The 24,331-nt window shown below is 62.5% G+C and overlaps 2 protein-coding genes across 10 annotated transcripts; one reads left to right on the plus strand and one right to left on the minus strand.

Moving 5' to 3' along the window:
• Positions 1 to 1,498: 1,498 nt before the first annotated feature.
• Positions 1,499 to 14,840, minus strand: SLC5A6 (solute carrier family 5 member 6). Of its 5 annotated transcripts, none has more exons than XM_006273590.3 (16): positions 14,756 to 14,840; positions 9,625 to 10,069; positions 9,452 to 9,517; positions 8,034 to 8,085; positions 7,783 to 7,850; positions 7,424 to 7,578; positions 5,720 to 5,860; positions 5,367 to 5,496; positions 4,353 to 4,441; positions 4,143 to 4,255; positions 3,637 to 3,704; positions 3,473 to 3,559; positions 3,007 to 3,194; positions 2,660 to 2,763; positions 2,320 to 2,441; positions 1,499 to 2,109 (listed from the first exon to the last, which is right to left on the minus strand). In XM_006273590.3, exons 2-16 carry the CDS (start codon positions 9,952 to 9,954, stop codon positions 1,951 to 1,953), a joined length of 1,872 nt encoding a protein of 623 aa, XP_006273652.2. In that variant the 5' UTR covers positions 9,955 to 10,069; positions 14,756 to 14,840; the 3' UTR covers positions 1,499 to 1,950. The 5 variants fall into 5 exon arrangements, with proteins under 5 accessions (XP_006273652.2, XP_019342630.1, XP_019342631.1 ...); XM_019487085.2 differs by having other exon boundaries at positions 4,143 to 4,276; XM_019487086.2 differs by lacking the exon at positions 14,756 to 14,840 and adding an exon at positions 12,030 to 14,660 and having other exon boundaries at positions 4,143 to 4,276.
• ATRAID (all-trans retinoic acid induced differentiation factor) lies at positions 14,821 to 23,753 on the plus strand. 5 transcript variants are annotated; one of them, XM_059727501.1, is made up of 7 exons: positions 19,803 to 19,925; positions 20,041 to 20,159; positions 20,689 to 20,760; positions 20,939 to 21,010; positions 21,295 to 21,416; positions 21,567 to 21,667; positions 23,457 to 23,753. In XM_059727501.1, the coding sequence occupies exons 1-7, from the start codon at positions 19,833 to 19,835 to the stop codon at positions 23,559 to 23,561; spliced, it is 684 nt and encodes a 227-aa protein (XP_059583484.1). In that variant the 5' UTR covers positions 19,803 to 19,832; the 3' UTR covers positions 23,562 to 23,753. The 5 variants fall into 5 exon arrangements, with proteins under 5 accessions (XP_059583480.1, XP_059583473.1, XP_059583468.1 ...); XM_059727497.1 differs by lacking the exons at positions 19,803 to 19,925; positions 20,041 to 20,159; positions 23,457 to 23,753 and adding exons at positions 14,821 to 14,906; positions 22,305 to 23,447; XM_059727490.1 differs by lacking the exon at positions 20,041 to 20,159 and having other exon boundaries at positions 17,658 to 19,925.
• Positions 23,754 to 24,331: the final 578 nt, after the last annotated feature.

The following is a 24,331-nucleotide window of genomic DNA, read 5'->3' on the forward strand; positions in this document are numbered from 1 at the left end:
GCCGGAGACAAAACTGTGTGCAGATCCCATGCAGACAGACCCAGGATGAGAGCAGGAAATTCAAGGTGCTGTAAGTGCCCCAACCTCCTGCCTGCCCTGATGCTGCCTGCACTGCTCCAGAGACTGGGCTGGGCCCTGCCATGGCTGGAGGAGGGAGACCTGGAATCAGGCTGAGCTCACAGCTAGTCCAGCTGTGCTGGGAGCAGGGTCACCCCTCCCACCTTGCCATCCTCTACTCCCAGCACATCTGCATGTGGCCTCAGGTGCTGCCTACCTCTTGCTTGACCAATCTTATTTCCTTCTATAACCAGGTGACCTATCACCTGGACAAGGGAGAAGAGATTGATGTCATATATCTTAACTTTAAAAAAGCCTTCGATCTGGTATCCCATAATCACCTTTTAGCAAAACCGGCCAAATGCGGCCTCCACTTCACCACAATCCTCTGGCTGGGGAATTGGCTCCGTGGTCGGACCCAGAGGGTGGTGGTTGATGGAAGTCAATCGTGGTGCCCTGTGACCAGCGGGGTTCCCCAAGGCTCTGTCCTAGGGCCCATACTATTCAGCATCATCAGTGATGTAGACATTGGTGTCAGAAGCAGACTGGCCAAGTTTGTCGATGACATCAAACTGGGGTAAAGCATGCACACCTGAGGACAGGAGGGTGATCCAGGCTGACCTGGACAGGCTCAGGAAATGAGTGGACAAGAACCTGATGTTTAATACTGAAAAATGCAAGGTTCTCCACCTTGGGAAGGAAAACCCGCAGTATCCTTATAAGCCCGTCAGTGCTACGCTGGCTAGCACTATGGACGAAAGGGACTTGGGGGTCATGAATGACCACAAGATGAACATGAGCCTGCAGTGAGATGCTGCGGCTAGTAAAGTGACCAAAACGCTGACTTGCGTCCATAGATGCTTCTCAAGCAAATCCCGGGACGTCATTCTCCCCTTGTACTTGGCTTTGGTGAGGCCGCAGCTGGAGTACTGCGTCATTTTGGGCCCCACAATTCAAAAAGGATGTGAAGAAGCTTGAGAGAGTGCAGAGGAGAGCCACGCGCATGATCAGAGGGAAGGAAAACAGACCTTATGATGAGAGGCTGAGCGCCATGGGGCTCTTTAGCCTGGAAAAGTGCAGGCTCAGGGGGGACCTGGTGGCCACCTATATCAGAGGTGTATATCAGGGTCTGGGGGGAACGTCTGTTCACTAGAGCGCCCCAAGGGATGACGGTCACAAACTGCAGTAACCGATTCAGGCTGGACATAAGGGAGAACTTCTTTACTGTCCAAGCCCCTGAGGGCTGGAGCTGGTTCAAGTACCTACTTTGAACTCCTTCCAGCGAAAAGTGGATATTTATCTTGCTGGGATCCTATGACCCCTGTGGACTTCCTGCCCCTGTGGCAGGGGGCTGGACTCGATCTTCTGAGGTCCCTTCCAGCCCGAATGTCTATGAAATCTACTCCCCCCGGTCATGCAGGGTCAGGTACCCACACCAGGATGCACAAAAACATTTATTGAGGGAAACGGGGGGTTGGGGATGGCAGCGGTGGGGAGAAGTCTACTGGGGCCATGCTCATGGCCCGGGGGCAGGAGAGTGCGCTGCATGGCAACCAGCTCCCCCTTCTGACTGGCTCCTAGTCATGTGTGTGCATGTACACATGCGTGTGCACCCATATATTGGGGTGGGCAAGAGCCCAACTCCATCTTTGGTCCTAACTCCATGTAGTGGGTGCAGAGATGGGACCAAGGCTGGCTCCCAGCCCCGTTCGCAGTGTTTGATGGGTCTCTTGTGAAGCCCTGGCTACTGCAGACCCTGGCCCGGGAGCCCCCGGGGGGATGGAACGGATGGAGCACAGGCCTGTTGGTCTGGGGCCAAGGCCTGGCCCAACGGGTGTAGGCAGGGAAGGCTGTGCCAGCCCCACAGCCCGTCTGCATCTCCTGCACCTGAGCTCAGAACGATGTCTCCTGCACCACACAGGTGGGAACGGCATCTGCACGGGCGAAGCCTTCACCCTCCTCGCAGCTAGCAACACCGACCGGGGGCCCGTTGGGCAGTCCGTTGCTGGTCTTCTGTCCAGCAAGGCCAGCTGGGTCCGTGCCGCTCATGTCCTGGGCAGGGGAGAGGTGCATGAAGGGGGCCAACATGCCTCTTCCTGGACCAGCCCCAGCCTGGCTCAGAGGCCCTGCTGGCCCCGTCCCATGACACCTCAGTGCCTACGGACAGAGTGCCTAGGGCCCAGGAAAGCCGAGGGCTCCAGCACTGGATGAAGCCATGGCAGGAAGGGGGAGGCAGGCTGAGGAAGCCAGCTCAGTGCTCACCTGCATGGAGCTGCCCACCCCACAGCTCAGCTGGGCCCGGTATCTGCGGGGCAGGCAGTGGCACAGCTTGAGCAGGACAGGGTAGATGGTGCGTGGGTCCACATCCTCTCCCCGCATAGGGCCTGCAAGGTGGAGGACGTCCCATTGAGCAAGGCCTGCCCCCCGCCACCCAGGCGGATCAGCCCCAACGCAGCAGGGCCAGGCCTGACCCCCCCCCCCCACCCGACGGGGGTGCCACGTCATCCCTGGCCAGGCCCAGACCCTGGCCACCCATGTACAGCAGTTGATCCCCTCTAGTCCCCCGGAGGGAGGGCAGCCCCAGCCCACGGGGTGGGCATACCGGTGAGGAAGGAGACAAGCAGCCCCACGACGATGACGGTGGTGGAGTTGTGGGCGCTGTACCACAGGTAGGACAGGCTGTAGAACTTGTGGAGCCCCGTGCGGCTGCGAGGGACGGCAGGACCATGAGGAGCAGCAGGGACCCTGACCCAGACCCTGCTGCACTCCCCTTGGAGCTGCCGCGGCAGGGTCGGCAGCAGGGTCCGGCCTCAGCCAGGCCAATTCCCCCCACAAGCCAGACGCATGCTCCTGCCTGCACCCCGAGGCCCCAGTCCCATCCCCGACCCCCTCCCCCCACGCACATTTTTGCAGCTCAGGCCCTCCAGACAGACCCCCACCGTCCCTCACCTTGGGGGGGCAGTGGTAGAGGTCAGCAGGGTCGTCATGACAGCTGTCGTCAGGTTGCCGTTCGGGGGGAAGTGGGTACTGTTGGATGCCGGGGGGGCCACAGGCGACGCCATCATATTGAACACGAAGCCCCCGATGCCGACCCAGAAGGCCATGGCCAGCCCTGCTGCCAGGCCCACGATCGCGCCCTGCGCAGCACTGCCGTCAGCAATAGGGCACTGGGACTCGTCGCCCTGCCCCACTGCTCCTGAGCACCCCGGGGCTGAGCGTGCCGTGACGGAGCTCAGGGAGTCACGCCACCCGGGGTGCGTGTGCACGCCCTTCCCCCAGGGGCAGCTTTCCAGAAGCTGCCGCCAGCTGCAATTAGTGCAGCAGGGCAGGACCCCAGCTCCAGCTCCACCAGTGCCCTTCACCCCTGCCCTTGGTGCGAGGGGCCCCTGCTGGCAGCGGGATTGGGGGTGCTCACCAGGGAATTGGCACATGGGAAGAACATCCCGAGGCAGAAGACGCCGAGCAGCGGGCCACCCACCATGCCGAAGATGCTGATTGCAGCCTGCAAGAAGAGCACTGGAGGGTGAGTGCAGCACAGGGCACAGAGCCCAGGGACAGAAGGACGTAGACAGCTCCTACCTGCAGCACGGAGCCCATCATGGAGGAGATGTAGGCCATTCCCAGGCACACCAGGCCATAGCTGAAAGCTGGGAGTGGGGAGATGGAAAGGCTGAAGTCTGCCCCTTTGCTCAGGCTCAGACTGGGGATTTCCCCCTGCTCAGACACATGTGGACTGGGGGGTTCTGCCTTCTTTTGCAGCCGGGGCACAGCCTCATCCTGGGGTCTCTCGATGCGCTGAACCCCCCTGGCAGCAGCAGGGCACTACCATCCTCATCCCCTGTCCTCCCCTGGGCAGCTCTGGGCAATGGGGTGTGTCGCGGTGTGCAGGGCCAGGATGTGGTGTCAGAAACAGCTCGGGTCCAGACAAGACTGATCCTGCCTAGAGCAGGGGCTGGATGAGCTGGGACCTCTCCCGCCTGGCTCTGCTGTGATGCCAGGCAGGGTCTGGCACTGGATTCGGTGTCTCCCCCACCCCGACCCGGTCCCGCTGAGGCTCCGTGCAGCGCTGGGGCCGCGGGACTCACCCAGCACCTTGGAGAGCAGCGTGGCTTGGGACTCGCGGAGGCTGGGGAAGTGGGGACGGATCAGGTCCTCCATGGTCACCGTCGCCAGGGAATTAAAGGCTGAGGAGATGGTGCTAGAAGCCGAAACAACACAGCTGAGGGCTCCCGTGACCCCGGGCGGGCAGCAGGGTCCTGCCCCTGCCACTCTGCCCCAGGGCCCCCCACACTCACCTCAAGGAGCCGCTGAAGAGGCAGGCAACGAAGAGGCCGGGCAGGCCAGGTAGGCCCTGCAGGATGTCCATGACGAAGTAAAGTACCATCTGCAAGGGAAGGGGGTCAGAACAGGCCCTGGCAGGGCTGGGGGGGGCTCCCAGGGACCGGGAGGCAGCCACGAGCAACAGCATCATTGCACCGGGGTGCAGAAGCTTCCTCCTTCCCAGGAGCCCCAGCGCTGGGGTGCAGCCCTCCCAACAGCTGACTCCAAGGGAAGGGCAGGGGATAGGTGTGCCCTGGCAAGAGGAGGGGGAGGAGGAAGGCATCATGTTGATGCTTCCTTTATAAATCCATGGTGTGTCCATGCCTCGAAACTGTGCCCAGCTCTGGTCTCCGCACCTCCAAAAGGAGAGAGAAGAACTAGAGCAGGTCCAGAGATGGGCAGCGAGGGTGATGAGGGCTACGAAGGGGCTTCCTGTGAGCAGAGACTAAGGCCAGGCCTGGGCAGCTTACAGAAGAGATGCTGGAGGCGGGACAGAGGGGTTCACACAATACCAAATGGTGAAGAGAATGTCACTAGGGATTTATTTTAGCCCGTCTCTCGCTGGACAAAAGCAAAGAGACACAGCAAGACACTAGTAACACCAGGCACTTCTTTTCCACCTAGCGGGTCACTAAAAGGTGGAGCTCGTGGCTACCAGATGTGGGGGAAGCTGAGAGTTCAGCCAGATCCACAAAGGACTGGACATGTGCTGGGAGGAAAGGGGCGTCAGTGGCTGTGGGGCAGGGAGTGAGGGGCACGGCCTGCAACAGACCTGCCTGGACTCTGTGCTGGAGGCTGCAGGGAGAGAGAAGGAGGGAAAACCCTGCTCAGACCCCATCGCTCTCCCTTCCAGCCGCCACTCTCTGCCAGCGTGACAAAGTAGCTTGGGCAGGATGGACCTGGGTCGGACCCGGTCCAGGGCAGCGCTGATGTTCTCAGGCAGCCCCGTTCCGCCACGCCGGGGCCCCCGGGACGCTGGTGGGGCTCACCTGGTCGGGGGAGGCCAGGCTCTGGGCAGCTGTGAGCGGGTGCTCCTGGTTGTAGGCGAACATGACGAGGCCCATGATGCAGCCGAGGGACAGCACAATCTGCTGGCAGGGGAACACGGCGTAGCAGGAGCTGTGGGGAGCAGCAGGGCGTTAGGGCGGGCGTGGGGACAGGACGACTCCCTGGCCCGGAGCTGGGCCTAGCCGGGAGGAGCCAGGGGTCCATCGCTGGGATGTTCCAGGCCCTGGCACTTGCCCCCATGGGACCCCCCAGCCCAGGCCCTGCCCTCGCTGGGGAGGGGAGCAGGGCAGACGGCGATGTGCAGCGCCAGGCATGGCCCGTGTCCCATACTCACAGCACAGCCTCCCTCTCCGAGCGGGAGCTGAGGTAGCGCTGCACCTGCGCCTGATTCACGCCGTACAGCGCCAGCATCATAAAGACACCGCCGAAGGCCAGGGTCCAGAAGGTATGGCGCTCGTAGGGGTCTGGGTTCAGGCTGCAGACAAAGGGCCAGGGTCATGGATGCCCCTGCCTGCGCTGGCCCCCCCAACTCCTCCTCCACCCCACACCCATGGTGCATGTGAAAACTGTGAAAGCTTGCACAGCGTCTCTTGCACAAAAAATGCAAGACAATGGCTGGGCCAAGACTGGGTTGTGGTAACAAGAATGCCACAAGAAAATCAAACTCTGCTAAATGGCTGCAGCCCATTAGGTGTAAGAGAGCGTGGAGTGCTTGCGGTGCCCAATACCAGACCCAGGCCATAAAATAACAACAGTCATACTAACAGTCCTCAGCCGTCTACCACACCTGAGCCTAAACAAATTAAGTGGTGGATAAAAGTATTGGCAGAGACCTAACACACTCATTACGTAAGTGTAACAAGACTCAGAGAGCAAGCCAGAAAGCCAAGTGGCCTGGGGAGAAACCTGCAAACTGCGTCAACGTCTCAGTTGAGCCGCATGTCGCTAACAACAAAAGAACTAAAATACCCACTTCAAAGCAAAGCCTGAAGGACAGCCAAGGTGCACTGAAAACATGACTGCAAATATATCCTGGTGAACACATTCCCCCTTTGATTAAGACCTATTTCCCAAAGCAAACATCTGATATCTGTCTAAAGTTTTATGCTGAAATCAGTCTATGTGACTGCATCTAACCTACCTCACACCTACTGTCTGATCCTCACTGCCTCACATTTGCATTTATTAATCAAGGCATATTTCTCAAAACAGGCAGTCAACAGCTAAATGTTTATTATGCCAAACCAGTGTATTCTCCTGAAACTCACACCAATGGTTTCTGACCTTTGCTGTCTCCAGAAGCCATTTGATGCAGCTATTTATTAGGCTCCTTTATTAAAATAACTACTGAAAAATAGTATTCTGTGATCAACTTCCTAAAGGTCTCTCATGCACGCAATGCCCATCCTATTTGATTCCAAACTGATCAAAACCCGGCAAACTTCACAAACACACAAACAGGATACAATTGGAATATGTTAACTCTGTCCTTGCCTGCTTTGTTCGGACTCTGATTAACCATCTATCAAGAAGGACTGCTTTGAAGCTATACAATTAATGGTATAAAAAGCAAGACAGAACTGCCAGCAAGGTGCGTACGGTCCAGGGAAGATCAAGAAGCCATCGTGCCACCCAGCCGCAAGTGAAGGATGCACACTGCGAGGCTGTACAAGAACGGCTCTGCCTGCATTGGGTAAAGTTCCCTTTGCAGCTAAGACAATACAAGGACTAATGGCTCGTTTTCTATTGGGAAAGAGTCTTTTTCTGTCGTTTAGTTTTGTAGCCTGTTGGTCATTATTAAAGCAAGCCTTTCTGCTCTTCATCAACCGAGCGTTGTGTCAACTTGTAAAGAACTAGATTAAAAATTCGGTTTCTAAGTGCAACACCCATTTGACCAGGGCTGAGCTGGCTGCTACAGCGGGGCTGCGGCAGGGTCCAGGAAGCATCGCAGTGACCCCAGACTAGGCTGCCACTACTGGGGGGAGCTGGGGGGCCCCAGGGGATGGGAGTGTCACTGCCTGGGTGTGTTGGCACTTACTCAATCCCTGAGATCCTGTCATGGGCGGCTGCCACCTGCCAGACCCGCCCCATGCCGCCCACCTTCTGGGTGCCCACCACGATGACGGTCAACTGCCCCACGAACATCACCAGCGTCTGGAACACGTCGGTCCAGATCACGGCCTTCAGCCCACCCTGGGGGGGACAACAACACACCGCCCGTCACCGCTGCTGGCTGCCCGGGCCCCTTCCCACCCACACACAACCCAGCAGGGGGCTGGGGCAGGAGGGGCCGTCCTTCCCCCAGGGCGCGTGGGCACCCCACAGGAGGCCCCTCATCCATCCCACTGTCCTGCCCCACAGACCACCCCCCCCGGCTGGGGCAAGGGGGGCACTTACCAGGGTGGTGTAGAGGGCGCAGACGAGCCCCATGGTCAGCACAGCAGCCCAGAGGTCAAAGCCAGTCACTGCAAGCAGAAGGGAGTTGGGGGAGCAGCACTCGGAGCCACCGGCCGCGCTAGCACGGGGGGCTCAGCAGAGCCGAGCACGGCGCCAGGGACGGACGGCACAGGGCCTGGGTCCAACAGCAGCTGGAAGCACAGGAGCCCCCACCCCGCAGCCCCCCTCGTGCCCAGCAGCCATGTCGTTACCTGCATTGAGGGTCAGTGCCGGCGCATACAGAACGACTCCCATGTAAATCACCTGCCAGGGAGAGAAGTCACAGCCGTGACAGTGTTAACGGCTGCAGGCACAGCCAGTCCCTGCTGGGAGCCCCCAGTGCCCCACACTGCTGCAACGGGTGGAGGCTGCTCGGGGGCAAAGCTATGGTGAGGGGCAGAGCCGGGGCAGGCGGAAGATGTGGGCCAGACCCCCCAACCTGCGGCCTGCCCCCCTCACTCAAAACTTCCCAAAGCAGAGGGTCCTGGACGTGAGCCGTTGCACCCCTGTCCACGCTTCCTTAATTCTTAGCTACACCTCTGGGAATTACGCACGCAAAAATTCAAAGTGATGTGCCAAGTCCCAGGGGCTGCACATGGACGCACAGGGCCCACCCAGCTCGACGGCACGTGGACTGGAAGCCACAGGGAGTCACGCACCATCGTGCTGGGCAGGATCTGTGCCTCCACACGTGGCTTTCTGCCAGAGCCGGTCAAGCCCGGCGGCGTGCAGCTCCCACCTGCGGTGCCACAAGCCCCATGCGCCGGCATGGAGCCAGCCTGGTCCGATTCGAAGGCGTGTGCCAGCAGGCTGGGCCAGCCCAGCTCCATGCCAGCACATGCAGTCCCTGGTGCACAGCTGGATCCGTGTGCTGCCGGGGGTCTCTGCCTGCAGCAGCCATGAGCGCCCCGAGGGCCTGCACCTGCTGCTGGCTGTGCACGACTGGGGGGGTTGCGTGGCGCGGGGCCCACACCAGGCAGGAGCTCCCCTCCCCACGCCCCAGCTGGCCAGTCGCAGCCACCGCGCCCGGTGCCTCCACGCGGGGCTCCTGGTCAGAGCGTCGAGAGCCCTGCAGAGGTGGAGGCACTGAGCCCACACGACTTAATTATGCAATTAGGTGCAATCCTGCGTTTTATGCACAAAATTGCGCAGGCGCATACTTGCCTAATTCCCTGGAGTGCACTGAACCACAGGGGAAGGACTGAGCCGAGCGGCACAAGTTGCCACAGGCAAAATCAGGAAGTCTCGTCGCGGCAGGGAGGGCCAAACAGGGACAGCGCCTTGTGTGGGCAGAGGACAAGCCTGGCCTGCATCACGCCACCCTCAGCGACCCTGCTGCAGGCTGGTGACATGGAGCCGCGTGGGGGGCAGCGGGACCCCAGGGTCAGACGGGGATCGCAGGCTGGGCATCCTGGGTCCAGGGGGTGGTCACAGGCCAGTGGCATGAAGCCACCGTGAAACGCGCTCGCTGGGGCAGGTGGGACGGGGAGCAGAGCTGGGCAGCTCCAGCGCCTGGCACTGGTTCAGGTCGCACGCCACGGAGGATGCCGGGCGCCGGCGGAGGGAGAGGAGCCCGGTACGGGGGGGGGTCAGGACCCGGCGGGACAGGCGGACACACGCACGCACTCACCATCTGGAAGATGAAGGTCACGGTGCCGCAGACCCGCACCGTCTTGTTGAAGCGCAGCTCCAGGTACTGCGGGGGGGACGGGGCGGGACGGTGGTGAGCAGGGGACGGGGCGCACCTGGCACCCGCCCGCGTCCCCCCCGCTGCCCCCCACCCCGCCCCGCCCCGCCCCGCACCTCGTAGGCGCTGGTGAGCTGCAGGCGGTAGAAGATGGGGATGAAGACGTGGGCGGGGATGAGCAGCCCCAGGAGGTAGCAGCAGCCCAGGAACCAGTACTCGGTGCCGAAGCGGTAGATCTCGGCCGGGACGCCCAGGATGGCCACGGCCGACTGGAAGGTGGCCAGCAGCGAGAGGGCCACGGGCAGGCAGCCCATGCTGCGGTCGGCCAGCAGGAACTCGCGCACCGTGCGCTGCCGCCCGCCGCTCAGCGCGTAGTACAGCCCGATGGCCATCGACAGCGCCAGCACCAGCCCGAAGATCGCGTAGTCCACCGCCGCGAACCCCATCGCGCCCGCCGCGCCAGCCGGCCCAGCCGCCACGCGCAGGGGCTGGGCCGGCTCGCTCCGGCTCGCCGGCACGCGGAGCCACCGGGGCCCGGCACCGTGCCCGTCCTGCCGGGAGCTGCGAGAGGAGAGTCGGTCAGCGCCGCCGGGCAGGGAGGGCTGCTGGCCGCCCGGCGCCCACGGGGCAAGTGCCTGTCCGGGACCTTGGATCCCGCTCTGGCTCCGGCTAATCTGCGCCGCCCCGAGGACTCAAGGGCAGGGGCGGGGAGGAGGCGGCGGGCCCTCGCCCCACTGGGACCCGCGCCAGGCGCGCTCCGACCGCGGACACACGCGGGAGCCCGCCCCGCCCCGCCCCGCCCCGCCCGAGCTGCTGCCGAGAGGCCGGCACGCGGCCGCCCGCACCGCACCGCACCGCACCGCACCTCCACCGGGTCTGCCCCGCCCCGCCCCGCCCCGCCCCGCGGCCCGGGTCCCGCGCAGCGCAGCGGATCGGAGCCGGCTGCTCCCGGGTCGCCGCCGCGGGCCGGGACCCCGACCCCGACCCGCCACGCATCGCATGCCCCGCACTCACCGCACGGCCCGCTCCCACGTGCGAGCCGGGAGGGCGGGGCCGGGGGGCGGGGCGGCGCGCGCCGATGACGTGGGGCGGGCCCAATGCGGCGCGGCGCGGAGGGCCGGGCCGGGCCGGGCCGGGGCCCGCGGGGGGAGGGGGCTGCTCTGCAGGTGTCCGTGCCCGGCGCCCCGCAGCGCCCGTCTGCCCGCCTGCCCGCCCGCCGCGCGGGGACAGCTGCCGGCGGGACGCCTGCCAGGCGCGGGGGCGGGGCTGTCCGCCGGGGGCCCCGAGCGACACCTGGGACCCTTCCGCCTGCGGGGCGCGGGGGGCGGGGCGTGCGCGGGGGGCGGGGCCCCGAGCGACACCTGGGACCCTTCCGCCTGCGGGGCGCGGGGGGCGGGGCGTGCGCGGGGGGCGGGGCCCCGAGCGACACCTGGGACCCTTCAGCCGGCGGGGCGCGGGGGGCGGGGCGTGCGCAGGGGGCGGGGCCCCGAGCGACACCTGGGACCCTTCAGCCGGCGGGGCGCGGGGGGCGGGGCGTGCGCGGGGGGCGGGGCCCCGAGCGACACCTGGGACCCTTCAGCCGGCGGGGCGGGGGGGGCGGGGCGTGCGCGGGGGGCGGGGCCCCGAGCGACACCTGGGACCCTTCAGCCTGCGGGGCGCGGGGGGCGGGGCCCCGAGCGACACCTGGGACCCTTCAGCCGGCGGGGCGGGGCGTGCGCAGGGGGCGGGGCCCCGAGGGGTCGCTCGCACTCTGCTTTCCGTCTGGGCTAATGGTTAAGCCCTGGCTCGTGGCCGGGAAAGCCGCGGGCGGGGGCGCGGGTGCCCCGCCCCGAGCACCCACACGGGTCAGGTCGCCGGGTGCGGCCCCTGCTCCCGCTGCCGGCGGGACAGACAGCGGGGCCAGGCGAGCCGGCGCGGGGCCGCCCGGTGCTGAAGAGGGCCCGGCCAGGCGCCCGCCCCGCCCCGCCCCGCCCCGCCCGTAAGGACGTGTTTCCCAGCGGAGCCGGAGCGGGCGGTCCCGGAGCGGGGGCCGTTGCTCCGGTCCTGCCCCGCGTCCCGGTGAACCGGTGTTCAGGGAGCGCTCGCTGCTCCCAGGGCCCCTCCCAGCCGCCGCCTTCGCAGGCTGCAGAGTCCCGGGTCCCTCCGCCTGTCCTCGCGTGCCGCGCCGTGCCGTGCCGCGCGAGACCGCTCACGCGCGTGGCTCTCCCCCGGCTTGCCCACGTCCTTGCCGGAGCGCGGTGCCCCGGCCGCTCGCAGCAGCGCGGAGCGGAGCACGCATCGGTTGTTTCCTCCTGTTCCCTTCGCACCCAAACAAGGGCTGCTTCTTGCCCTCGGTTCCCGCCGCTAATCTCAGTTTGGGCGCCGCTTTAGCCTGTCTTATCTGTTCCCTGCAATGCGGGCCATGGTGGAGCAGCCCTGCTTGGGGCCGCCGCGCTTCCACTGCTCATAAGCCTCTTTCTTCTTCCTTGAGAGGACGGTGATTTCCCTGTTTAGCCAAGAGGCTTCCCAGCCCTTCTGTTACCTTTCTCTGCGTGCGAATAGACTTCCTTTGTGCTTCCAGGATCGTGTCCGTAAGGAACAACCACTCTTCAGGCGCACCTCTCGCCTGCAGTCCCTGCCCCGCAGCACTTGCCCTACGAGTGACCTGAGCTTGCTGACATTTGCATTGCGACATCCAGGACTTCACTCCTGCTGTCAGATCTGTCTGCCTTATGCTGGACAGCGAACGTGACGGTTTCGTGGTCGCGGTTGCCCAGGCTTCCCTCTGTATTTAGGTCGGTCACCAGGCCGTCTCCTTCGGCCAGGACCAAGCGCAGCAGAGCGTCACCTCTGTTTGGCCCGCGCGCCTCCCGCGTTGGGATGAGCTCCGCGACGAGCGTGACCGACTCAGCTTGGCCGAGTGTTCGTCCAAGGAGATGTTTGGATAATTAACATCGCCCCTGACGACTGTGTCACGTGCACATGCGGCCTCGGCCAATTCTTGGGTAAACTCCAGGAGACAGCGGGAGCACAGCGAGGGCGCTGGGCTGGTGCCGAGCCCTGAGCAGGACCACCCTCGGCAGGGGCTTGCCCAGCCTCTCCATCCCAGCCTCAGGCCCAGACCCCTTGGGTTGGCAGCACAAGGTCCTCCTGGTCCGGGTGGAGCTGGGCTGGCACTCAGGTGGGGAGGCGTGCATGGAGCTGCACGTGCCCACTGCGAGGCCTGCCCCGCTGGGCCCACAGAGCTCCTGTCTGTGCCGCCAGAGGCTGCATCCAGCTGGGTCAGGGCTGGGGGGAGCTGCCTGTCTCCCCCAAGGCTGCCACAGGTCACTCCCTTCAGCCCAGGCTGGGAGCAGCCCCAGCCACACTGGCCCTGCCCAGCGTGGAGTCTGGCTGCGTGGAGCCCCCAGCCAGGGCCCGGGGGGTGTTAAAATCACAGAAAATTCAGGTTGGAAGAGACCTCAAGAGGTCGCAGCTAGTCCAACCGCCTGCTCAAAGCAGGACCAGCCTCAACTACATCATCCCAGACAATATTTTGTCCAGCTGGGTCTCCAAAACCTGCAAGGATGCGGAGTCCACCACCTCTCTGGGGAGCCTGTCCCAATGCTTTATACTTTCCTAGTGAGAAAGTTTTTCCTAATATCCAACCTCAGCTTCCCTTGCTGCAGCCTGAGCCCATTGCTCCTTGTCCTGTTGTCTGCCCTCACTGACAACAGCCCAGCTCCATCCTCTTTGCAGCCCCCCTGCAGGGAGGTGAAGGCTGCTATTCAATCCCCCTCGGTCTTCCCTTCTCCAGACTCAATCAGCCCAGTTCCCTCAGCCTCTCCTCACCAGGCCTGTCCCCCAGCCCACAACCATTTTCGTTGCCCTCCACCGGACTCTCTCCAATGTGTCCACATCCTTTCTGTAGCGGGGGCCCACAGCTGGACACAGGACTCCAGACGTGGCCTCCCCAGTGCTGAATAAAAAGGAAGAATCACCTCCCTCGATCTGCTGGCTCCGCTCCTACCGATGCAGCCCAGGATGCCGGTCACCTTCTTGGCACAAGGGCACACTGCTGGCTCCTGTCCAGCTTCTTGTCCCCTGTCCCCCCAGGTGCTTTTCTGCAGAGCTGCTGCCCAGCCCGTCACCCCCAGCCTGCCCCGGTGCAGGGGATCGCTCCCTCTTAAGTGCAGGACTTTGCACTTGTCCTTGTTGAACCTCATGAGATTTCTTTTGGCCCGATCCTCCAAGTTGTCTAGGTCACTCTGAATTCTAGCCCTGCCCTCCAGGTTATCTACTACCTCCCCCAGCTTGTGTCATCTGCAAACTTGCTGCGGGTGCACTGCATCCCATCTTCCAGGTGGTTCATGAAGAAATTGAACAAAACGAGTCCCAGGACCGACCCCTGGGGCACTCCACATGAGACCGGCTGCCAGCTAGACATTGCCCCATTGATTAGTACCCTGCGAGCACGGTGCTCCAGCCAGCTGCTCAGAAGCTGCGGCCGGCCTGGCTGCAGCCCAGCTGGGGCACTGCACAGTCAGTGAGAGGCTACTGTGCACGGGATGTCATCCCCAGCCTCCCGGCAGCCTGGGGTCCTGCCGTGCGGCTGGTGCCTGGCCCGGCCCTGTGGACGGGCCAATTGCTCAGCTCCCTCATGCCTTGGAGAGGCAGGCCCGGGAGGAAGGCATGGCTGGTGTTAGGGCAGGTCCAGGCCCTGAGGATGGGGCTTCCCCTCCCAGCACAGGGCCGCGTAGTTGAATTGCACAGCAAAGTCCACGGTGCTAGCAGGGAGCAGCGTTAAAAGCTGCCCAAAACAAACACACCTGGGTGGGGGCTGGTTACTCTGTAACCCAGGGGTGCTCCAGGGCCCTGTAAACCCAGCTCAGACCCTCTGGCTGGCAGGCAGAGTCCAAAGGGTGACTGAAAGTGTCACCGTGCCCTGTTAGAGATTCACACGTCCACGCCTTGAAGGCTGCGCCCAGCTCTGGTCCCCGCACCTCCCACGGGAGGTAGAACTGGAGAAGGGCAGCGAGCGTAATCCGTGGCCATGGAGCAGAGACTATAAAGAGCAATGAGGTGGAGAGATGGAGAGAGCTTGGGGTGCAGAGGTGGATGAATAGTACATGGCGTGGATGGATGGATGGATGGACAGAGAGCACGTGGGGGGGATGGGCAGCTAGGGCAGTGTTTGCCAACCTTTTCCAGCCCAAGACACGTGACATTAATAAAAATCTGCATCACACAACCCCCGCACCCAGCACCTGATGAATATTTAAAACTTACATTCCTTGTGAAATCGGGGCTTGTCTCGACGTGCAGTCGCTTTGCCTTGGCGGAGGGGATGACGGTGCAGTTCGGAGCTCTTGCTCCACCAACCTCCGGCGCTTTGTTTGTTTTGGATGAAAGTCAGGCTTGGAAAATTTCGCTGGCACAGGTATGGTGCCTGGATATTTGTTTGCAGCGGTAAGCCGGAATGAGCCCAACAGCCAGTCACAAGATTTAATTTAAAAATTGCGATCCGTTCTTAATTCGGTAAGCTGCTCTTGAGCCATGATTGAAATATTTTTAGTGCTTTCCATTGCAGATGAACTCCAAGGATCGCAGATCCTTTCAAAATCTTCAATACAAAGTGAAGGGAAATAAAAACTAAACTCTGTAAATGCTGAGAAATTAACGTTAGCCAACACACTGCTAGCTGGATCTGCTGAATTTGCCAGGGACAACATTGCTAACTTGCTTTTTGCTGCATTTTCAGGCCAGAGCGCTAGCTTAGATCTAAACCCATGCCATTTATCAGCGCTGGACAGAAGGTTTTCATTTCCTCCTTGCATTTTCCTGTTCAGATTGTTGAGGTGCGGGAATACATCCCCCGGGTGGGCAAGCTTCGGGCACCATGCTACAGCAGCAATCGGGTCCGCACGTGCAAACTGCTCCGCAGTTGAGAAGATTTTTACTTCCTCTCTCATCTCATACAGATGTGACAGAACGTTTCCCGGGAAAGCCAGCATCCCTCCATCTGCTCCCATATCCTACGAGACCACGATCCCATAGGGATAACAGAGACCTGGTGGGACTCCACCTATGACTGGGCCACAGCTATAGACAGCTATACCCTGTACAGGAGAGATCGTGTAGATAAAAGGGGCAGGGGTGTAGTTCTCTATCTCAAGGAAAGCTACACGTCCCTGCAAGCTGACACTGGCATCCAGGGTGGACGACTGGAGACCCTCTGGGTTAAAATCTATGGTGAACATGGCACAGGGGACACAATGGTAGGAGTCTACTACAGACCTCCTAACCAGGATCAAGAGCTCGACCAGGAATTCGCCAAGGAACTGGCTGAGGCTGCACGCTCCCGGTGCACGGTTGTCATGGGAGACTTCAACTACCTGGACATCTCATGGAAAGAGCACTCGGCCGAATCCGACCGGTCGCAAAGCTTCCTCATCTGCGTGAATGAGCTCTATCTGACTCAAGAAGTCTGTGGACTGATGAGAGACAAAGTGATGCTTGACCTTTTACTAGCAACAGGGGATGATCTAATCAGCAACCTAACGATCGAAGGGAAGCTGGGAGACAGTGACTATGAGCTGATCACCTTCACTATCCACTGTAAAGCTGGTAAGTCAGTCAGCAATGCAGAAGTTCTCAACTTCAGGAAAGCCGACTTTGACAAGCTCAGGAGGCTTGTTGGTGAGGCCCTAAGGGACCATGACCTGAAGGGGAGGGGAGCTCAGGACGAGTGGTTGCTCCTCAAGGGAGTGATCTTGAAAGCAGAAGCAACGTCTATCCCGTCTCGGAGGAAAGGCAGCAAAAGGACACAGCTCCCTTGGCTCTTTAGGGAACTCGTGGACTTCCTGCTCCTAAAAAGAAAGACCATCTCTAAAGGATGGAAGGCTGGATCCACCCCAAAGGAGGAGTACTCTGCACTGGTCCGGACCTGCAGGGAGCAAACCAGGAAAGCCAAGGCTGCAACTGGACTCCAACTGGCTACACGTATCAAGGACAATAAAAAGTGCTTTTTTAGGTATGTGGGGAGCCAGAGGAAAAGCAAGGGTAATATTGGACACCTGCTAAACCAGATGGGACAACTGACAGCCGACACCCAGGAAGAAGCCAACCTGCTTAATGGATATTTTGTGTCGTTTAATCACCAGCCCCAAGGGATGGCCCTGCTCAATGTAGTACAGGATGGCCAGGGTGAGGGAGAATTGTTACTCTTCATCAGTGTAGACCATGTGAGGGAACACCTTGAGAGGTTGGACACCTTCAAGTCAGCTGGCCCTGACGGTTTACACCCCAGGGTACTCAAGGGGCTGGCCAGCATCATAGCCCAGCCTCTGGCACGGATCTGCGAGAACTCCTGGCGCTCTGGTGAAGTGCCTGCAGACTGGAAGAAGGTCAGTGTGGTGCTTACCTTCAAGAAAGGGAGGAAAGTAGACCTGGGGAACTACAGGCCCATCAGCCGGACCTCTATCCCGGGGAAGATCTTGAAAAAATCATCAAAGAGACCATTCTTGACAAGCCGGCTGATGGCAACATCCTGAGGGATAGTCAGCATGGGTTTCTTGTGGGTAGGTCTTGCTTGACCAATCTCATCTCCTTCTACGACCAGGTGACGTATCACCTGGACAAGAGAGAAGAGATTGACATAATATATCTTGATTTTTAAAAAAGCCTTTGATCTGGTGTCCCATGATCATCTCATGGAAAAATTGGCCAACTGCAGCCTTGGCTACATCACAGTGCAATGGCTGGGGAATTGGCTCCAAGGTCGGACCCAGAGAGTGGTAATAGATGGAAGTCAATCATCGTGGTGTGCCGTGACCAGTGGTGTCCCCCAAGGCTCCGTCCTTGGGCCTATACTCCTCTTCTACATCTTCATTAATGATGTGGACATTGGTATTGGAAGCGGACTGTCCAAGTTCGCCGATGACTCCAAACTTTGGGGTAAAGCGTCCACACCTGAGGACAGGATGATGATCCAGACCAACCTGGACAGGCTTAAAAAATAGGCGGATGGAAACCTGATGGCCTTCAACACCAAAAAATGCAAGGTATTCCACCTTGGGGCGGGGGGGAGCCCCTTGAGTACCCTGGGGTGTAAACTGTCAGGGCCGGCTGACTTGAAGGTGTCCAGCCTCTCAACATGTTCCTTCACATGGTCTACACTGATGAAGAGTAACAATTCTCCCTCACCCTGGCCGTCCTGTACTATATTTCTTTTACCTTGGGGAGAAAAACCCGCAGCTTCCTTATAAGCCCGGCAGTGCTACGCTGGCTAGCACTACAGACGAAAGGAACTTGGGGGTCAGGATTGACCACAAGATGAACATGAGCCTGCAACGTGATGCTGCAGCTAGTAAAGCGACCAAAATGCTGGCTTGGCTTCTCAAGCAAATCCCAGGACGTCATTCTCCCATTGTACTCATCCTTGGTGAGGCCACAGCTGGAGTACTGCGTCCAGTTTTGGGCTCCACAATTCAGGAAGGATGTGGAGAAGCTTGGGAGAGTGCAGAGGAGAGCCACGCGCATGACCAGAGGGCAGGAGAACAGGCCTTATGAAGAGAGGCCGAGAGCCCTGGGGCTCTTCAGCCTGGAAAAGTGCAGGCTCGGGGGGACCTGGTGACCACCTATAAGTACATCGGGGTGCTCACCAGGATCTGGGGGAACACCTGCTCACCAGAGCGCCCCGAGGGATGACAAGTTCCAACGGTCACAAACTCCTCCGCAATTGTTTCAGGCTGGACATAAGGAAGACCTTCTTTACTGTCCGAGCCCCCAAGAACAGACTGCCGCCGGGGGTGGTGCGGGCACCTCCTCTGGACTCCTGCAAGAGACATTTGGATGCTTATCTTGCTGGGATCCTTTGACCCTAGCTGACTTCCTGCCCCTGGGGCAGGGACTGGACTCGATGATCTCCCGAGGTCCCTTCCAGCCCGAATGTCTATGAAATCTATGAAACCCTCATGTAACAACGAGAACAGGCGACTTCTCAAGGGCCATGCTTTTAAATTCTCTATTTTCTCTGTTGACCCACAGTTCCCAGTGGAACCAGTGGGTCACCAGCACGTCCAGGTTTCCTTGCTTGACCTTGCACTTTCTCTGTTGTAGAGGCTGCCCCGTCTGCGCAGACGCTCAGGCAGCTTTCCCTTCCAGTTCTCCCTCCTGAAAATGGGCCACTGTCACCCTGAATATTTCCTCTCCAGCCGCGTTACCTGGTAGCTGTTTGCAAAGTAAAAAACCTTCTTTTATCCCATCTCTGTCGATAGACCCGACGTTAGCCAAGAGCTGAGCGTGACTGCTGATGTCTGTTGACTCATCAAGCCGCAAAGCACATTTTCGGCTTGCTTTTATTTGTTCATGAACAACAGGTTCAGTGTTGGCTGAGACATCATCAACGCGGCGACTTATCGCATCATCTCCAAGGGGAACCTCTGCGATTTCACCGGGTGCGTCCGAGCCCGCCGACGCGGCTCAGCCCCTTTACGTGCTGGTGAAATTAAAGACTGCGATTGCACGTGGCTTTTTTGTCTTTGCAACGAGCTCCGTAGCTTGTCTCCAGCGGGCACCGTGACGCCGTCTTTCATCATTTTTGCTTGTTTTTCATTTTGATCCTTGAAACACTTGACAAAATCTTTATCCTTGTTGGCAAGAGCTGGGTGTTGGGCTGTAGGATGCTGTTTCGACCTCCTCGAAAGCGTCTCCCCGCACACAAGGCGTCGTGGGAGAAGAAGGCAAGTTGCTCGCCGGTAAACGAAATCCGTGGTGCAAATAGCTCTCGCGGCCGTGTCGGCTCGCCCTTCCGACTTGCTCGTCCACGTTCAGCCTCCCCGTGCAGGAGGACGTGCGAACCTTGTCTTTTCATATCTTTACCCATTTTCCCTTTCCTATTCAGAAGTCAGCGCTGGAAGTGCCCGCTCCGCGAGCGCCCCGCTCTGCACCGCTTCTTTCTGTTCGACGGCGTGCCAAGGCCTGGCGCCCGCGGGCCGGACCCGCAGCACCACGCGAACCTTCGCCGTCCCCCGCCCAGCGCCGCCTTCTTCTACCGAGCCACGTCCCCACAAGGGTCACGGCTCCCGCTCCCGCCCAGGGGACGCCGACGTGGGACAGGCTCGTCCTCTTGCCCCTGGGCGTCGTGGGGGCTGGGAGCGGAGGTGGGGCTCGGGCTGCCGGGGGCCCACGCGTGCCCCGACCCGCGCCGCCCCGCGCAGCGCGGGGAGGGAGACGTGGAGTCACGTGGGGCCGCGCCGCTCCGCCCCGGGGCGGTCCCGCGTGGGTGGGCGTGGCCGCGGGGAGGTCCACCGCCGCGTCACGCGCCGGCACGCGGTCACGTGACTCGAGTGGGTGCGGGGGCGCGATGGGCCCGGCCAGGCGCGCGTGTCCGTGCCCGTGGGCGCTGGCGCTGCTGCTGCTCGCGGCCGCCCCGCGTGGGGCCCGCGCCGTCCCCCAGGTAGGAGCCGGACCCGCCCCGCCCCGCCCCGCCCCGGGGACGCGCGTGGGAGCGGCCGGGGGGGGCGCGCCCCCCCACCCGTGCGTGCTGCGCTCACCCCGCGCCGTGCCCGCAGGTGTGCGCGTGCTGCCCGGGCGAGGCGCGGCGCGGCTCTGCCGTGGCCCGGCTGTGCGCGGAGCGGCCCGGCCTCCTGCTGCGGGGACGCTGCTGCCTGGACCCGCCGCGCCTGCTGGGGTGAGCCCCGCGCCGCCTGCCTCCCCGCCCGCACGCCCGGCCCCGGAGCGGGGTGCGGGCAGGGCTCCCCCCTCCCTGCTGCACCCAGCGCCTCCGCCCGCTCCGTGCCCCGCGTCGCTGCCTTCGCCCTGCCCGTGCCCTGCTCCGCGGCCTGGTCGCTTCCCGCGCCCACGAGCCAGGATCGATGCCCCCAGCTCCGTGATTCTCAACCGGGAGTGGCGGGGGTGCTGCGAGACCCTCTTAAGGGTGCCTTAGCGCGGGGTCGTAGCAGGGCCAGGCGTGCCACCGCCTCCACGCAATGCCCCGGATAAGCCCAGAGATGTCCGAGAGGACCCCGAGCACCGGGGGCCCGAGGGGCGCCCTACCCCCTGCCTTCCTGGTGCCCAGGCAACTTGTGCCCCCCCCGGGCGGGGGGCGTACGGCACCGCGGGGGAGGGGACAGCGGAGATGCTTGGGGGGCACGGACCCCGTCCTGGACTTGCGGGGAAGGGTCCCGCTGGGCGTGCTGATGCTGCTCTGCCCCTCCCAGGCTGGACATGGGCAGCTGCAACCGGACAAGCCTGTGCCCCGGGTTCCAGGACGCCAGCACCGCCGTGGTCATGTGAGTCCCACCCCTCGACTCTCCTGCCCCCGAGCTCCCCTGGCTCCCGCGCCCCGTGCTGGCTCCTGCGGGCCCGGCTGGGAGGAGTTCCCGCGGTCCTGAGCCGTGCCCAGCCCCAGGCGGACGGGGCTTGTGCTGGGTTAGGGTTAGCTGACACCTGTGACTGGTCTGTCCACAGCGACCTGACGGAGAACCCCCTGGAGAAGCTCCCTGACGCCTCCTTCCTGGGCTTCACCAGCCTGCAGAGCATGTGAGTGCTGGGCTGGGCTGGGCCGGGCAGGGCGTGACTTGTCGTGTCCCCCCCAGTGCCTGGGGGTCCCTGGAGGAAAAGGGGTGCCACAGGGGCCAGGAGGAGGCTTGGTGTGGGGGCCCCAGGACTGGCGGGCTCCGTGGGGTACAGAGTGCAAAGAGGGTGGGTGGCTGGGGGGGCACTTACCCTTGGCTGGGTGGGGGGCAGGATTGGGTCCTTAACCCTTTGCAGGCTGCTGTGGCCTGGGTACACCCAGGCAGCTCTGACCCGTCTCTGCTGCCCAGAGCCGTCCCGCTTGCCCTGGACTGCCCCGGGGGCAGCGCGGCCTGGGAGAACATCACAGCTGGCGCAGACAGCAGACTCTGCCAGGGCCAGAGGAACGCCTGCAACAGCTCCGGGGAGCTCGGTAGGGGCAGGGGGTGTTCGCAGAGCTGGTGTGCGGGCTCTGCTGTCGGGGCTGCACTGTCCTCCGCGCTGCTCTCTGCCCCCTGAGAGCCATCGAGGCGGGGGTCTCACAGCCCTGTTGTGACCTCTTCTCCCATCCGCTTCCACGCAGCCTGGCTTTGCCCTGAAAACTCCCAGTGCGCCCCCAACGGCCCCGGCCTCGTCCAGTGCCTGTGCTGGGGGCCCTACCACGGCTACAAGTGCCTGCGCGAGGTGAGGAGCGGGAAGCCGCCAGGGTTTGGGCAGGGGGTGGTGCTGGTCCTGGGGCCCTGGGCAGTGTCATAGAACTGGAGTCCCAGCGCCGCGGGGCAGGCAGGGAGCTCCAGAGGTCAGGTCTAGTCCAGGATCAGCCCTGTGCAAACCCGCCCACACAAACCCCGCATCTGACTGCAGAGCAAAACTGCAGAGATGCCTGGCCTAGCCCCAGGCATCGCCCCTCCCTGACATCCTGCTGTGGCCAAGGGGTTCGTGGATGCTCCTGAGACCCCAGGCCGAGGCCGTGCCCCCACTGCAGAGGAAGGCAAAACCACCCAGTGTGCACCAGTCTGAGCCGAGGCAAAATCCCTTCCTGCCCCAGTGCGGTGTGGGACTGAGCCTGACCGCAGGGGCAAGACCCTCCAGCCAGGACGCTGTGGGGTTGGTGCAAGCAGGAGCACTAGCCCAGCCCAGCCCCAGCCCGGGCTGCAGCACCCAGCACCTCTGCGGGGAGGGTTAAACCCCCTGACACATGGAGCAGAAAGGGGCTGGAGGCAACCAGCACGGCCCCAAAGCCCCCCACAGCAGAGCACAGGCATCACTGTGCCTAGATTGCTCCTGCCTAGCACCCGTCCACCCTCCTTGACACCTCCAGGAATGGAGAGTCCCCCTTGCCCTGGCATCTCTCCCGTGGCTGCCCTGCTCTGACAGTGAAGACGCATTTAAGGGATCCAACCTGAACCTGCTTTACTGCAGCCTCCAAGCTGGGCCCTTCCTCCCCGCGGGCTGCAGCTGCACGGCTCTGCTAGCGACTTGGTGCAGGAACGGGGAGTCTCTGCCGGGAGCAGGCGCCAAGGCTGGGGGGAGCTGCGGCTGCCGGGCAGGGCTGGTGCTGGGTGAAGGGGACTGGGCTAGAGCAACAGGGCGACATCCCAGCTGATGCGTGGGGGGCTGCCCACGGTGCCCAATAACCCATGCACAGGTCCTGGGTGGGACGTCGCTGGCTGGGCTGTCGTGTTGCCTGGAGGGGTCTGGGGTGCACGTAAGACAGCGCCTGGTTCTGGGCTGCAGGGCCCAGGAGGTGACGCTGCTTCGGCCGGGCAGTTTCAGCCCGTCTAGGCTCCAGGACGGGCTCTCCCCCGTGAGAGACTCGCAGCCCCCTTGGAAAGAGCCAGTTCTTGGTTTCTGCTTTTTGTTTTGTTTTGTGTTTTGCCTACAAAACACATCTAGAGCAGTGTTTAGACTTCAGGACCTGTGGCTGTGTCTGCCTGGTCCGAGACCTCTGGGCTTATCTCAGATGTTCGCCCGCCTGATGTGCTGGGACGTCTGCAACACCCTTGAACGAATCTCAGGGCCGGCCAGGCTGCCACGTCCCGGGCTGAGAGTGCGGCGGGCAGCTCTGTGCTTGGGGTTTTAAGGAGGTGGGAAAGCGGAGAGGTCTGGGGTGAGCAATGGGAACGACCGAGTGGGGACAGGCGGCCGTACAGGGGAGGCTGCACGCAGGGCGATGTCCAGCATGGAGACGGGGTGCTTCGGGGCATCACTGCAGGCTTGAAGCCTGGGAAAGGGCTCGAGACGGAGCGGAGCAGAGGCCTTGTGCTGCAGCCGCGCGGCCTTGGGGCCCGTCTCGGAAGACGCCGGGAGCCATGGGAGGCAGGAAGGGTGGAAGCTGCCTCCTCGAGGTGCCCAGGCCAGCGCCAGCCTGTCCTGCCGGGGGGACGGGATGGCCCTGGGGGTCAAGCCCGGCTCAGAGGGTCCCGTGTCCTGAGCTGGGGGCCATGGGCTCACGGCTGGCTTTGCCTTGCAGGGCACCTTCCCCATGCTGCTCTTCTACGGGGTCCTGGGAGCTGTGACCGCCGCCCTATCCCTGCTGGTCTGGGGCACCCAGCGCCGGAAAGCCAAGGCCTCCTGAGCCGCTCCGGGCTGGAGCATCGGGGGGCCAGGATGCCCCGCATCCCCCCCAGCCTGAAACGGACTGCCTCCCCGTGGGACCCCGCGCCCAGTGCGTGGGCTGGCTCTGCCTTCCTGCCCCTGGGCTGCTGTTCCCCTGCTCTGCGGGGCTGCGTCCCCGTGGCCCGACCCAATACAGACTTGATTTACGGGCTGGGCTGCGTGTGGGGCTGGACCGCACGGCGCAGGGGGGCCTGGGCCCGGGGGCCCTGGCGGCTGGGACGTGCCGAGAGCCCTGGGCCCAGGCTGAAATGGGGGTGGTCTCTGCGCCCGGGAGGCCTGGCTGCAGCTGCTGGGGGCTGGAGCTGGCAGCCGCGCTCCTTCCCAGGCCCCAGCCGCCCCCGGCAGAGGCATCTCCGGGGAGGCCGGCGGCTGCCTCGGGAGCGGGCCGGCGGCCAGGTGTGCGGCAGATTTACGGCCGCAGCCTTGGCCCTGGCCGCTTTCCCACGGAGCCGGGGCTGGTTCCTCTCGCTCACGGCTCCAGTGAGCAGGGGGCTCCCCCGGCCTGGTCCCTGTCCTGGGGAGCCTGCTCTGGCCCTGTACGCCTCACCTTGGCCCTACAGGCACCTGGGCCAGGCAGGGCTGAGAGGTTTCCCTGCACTGGTGCAGCCCTAGTCCCTGCTGCAGGCAACTTCCAGGGGGAAGGGGCAAGGGCCCTGCCCCGAGCCCCTCGTTGGGGCGGTGCAAGGGGTTGCCCCAGCCTGGCTGTGCGGGAGGAGGGGTGCACAGCTG

Source organism: Alligator mississippiensis, chromosome 1 (assembly GCF_030867095.1).
Source record: "Alligator mississippiensis isolate rAllMis1 chromosome 1, rAllMis1, whole genome shotgun sequence".
NCBI classification, from domain to species: Eukaryota; Metazoa; Chordata; order Crocodylia; family Alligatoridae; genus Alligator; species Alligator mississippiensis.

Coding starts and splice junctions, on each gene's coding strand:
- SLC5A6 (XM_019487085.2), bottom strand. CDS start 9,954: ATGGGGTTCGCGGCGGTGGACTACGCGATCTTCGGGCTGGTGCTGGCG. Junction 3,560..3,636: donor TGATGGGCTCCGTGCTGCAG/GTAGGAGCTGTC, acceptor CTCTTCTTGCAG/GCTGCAATCAGCATCTTCGG. Junction 2,442..2,659: donor GCTTGTCTCCTTCCTCACCG/GTATGCCCACCC, acceptor TCCACCTTGCAG/GCCCTATGCGGGGAGAGGAT.
- ATRAID (XM_059727485.1), top strand. CDS start 19,150: ATGCTGTTTCGACCTCCTCGAAAGCGTCTCCCCGCACACAAGGCGTCG. Junction 21,417..21,566: donor CAACAGCTCCGGGGAGCTCG/GTAGGGGCAGGG, acceptor GCTTCCACGCAG/CCTGGCTTTGCCCTGAAAAC. Junction 21,668..22,304: donor GCTACAAGTGCCTGCGCGAG/GTGAGGAGCGGG, acceptor TGACACCTCCAG/GAATGGAGAGTCCCCCTTGC.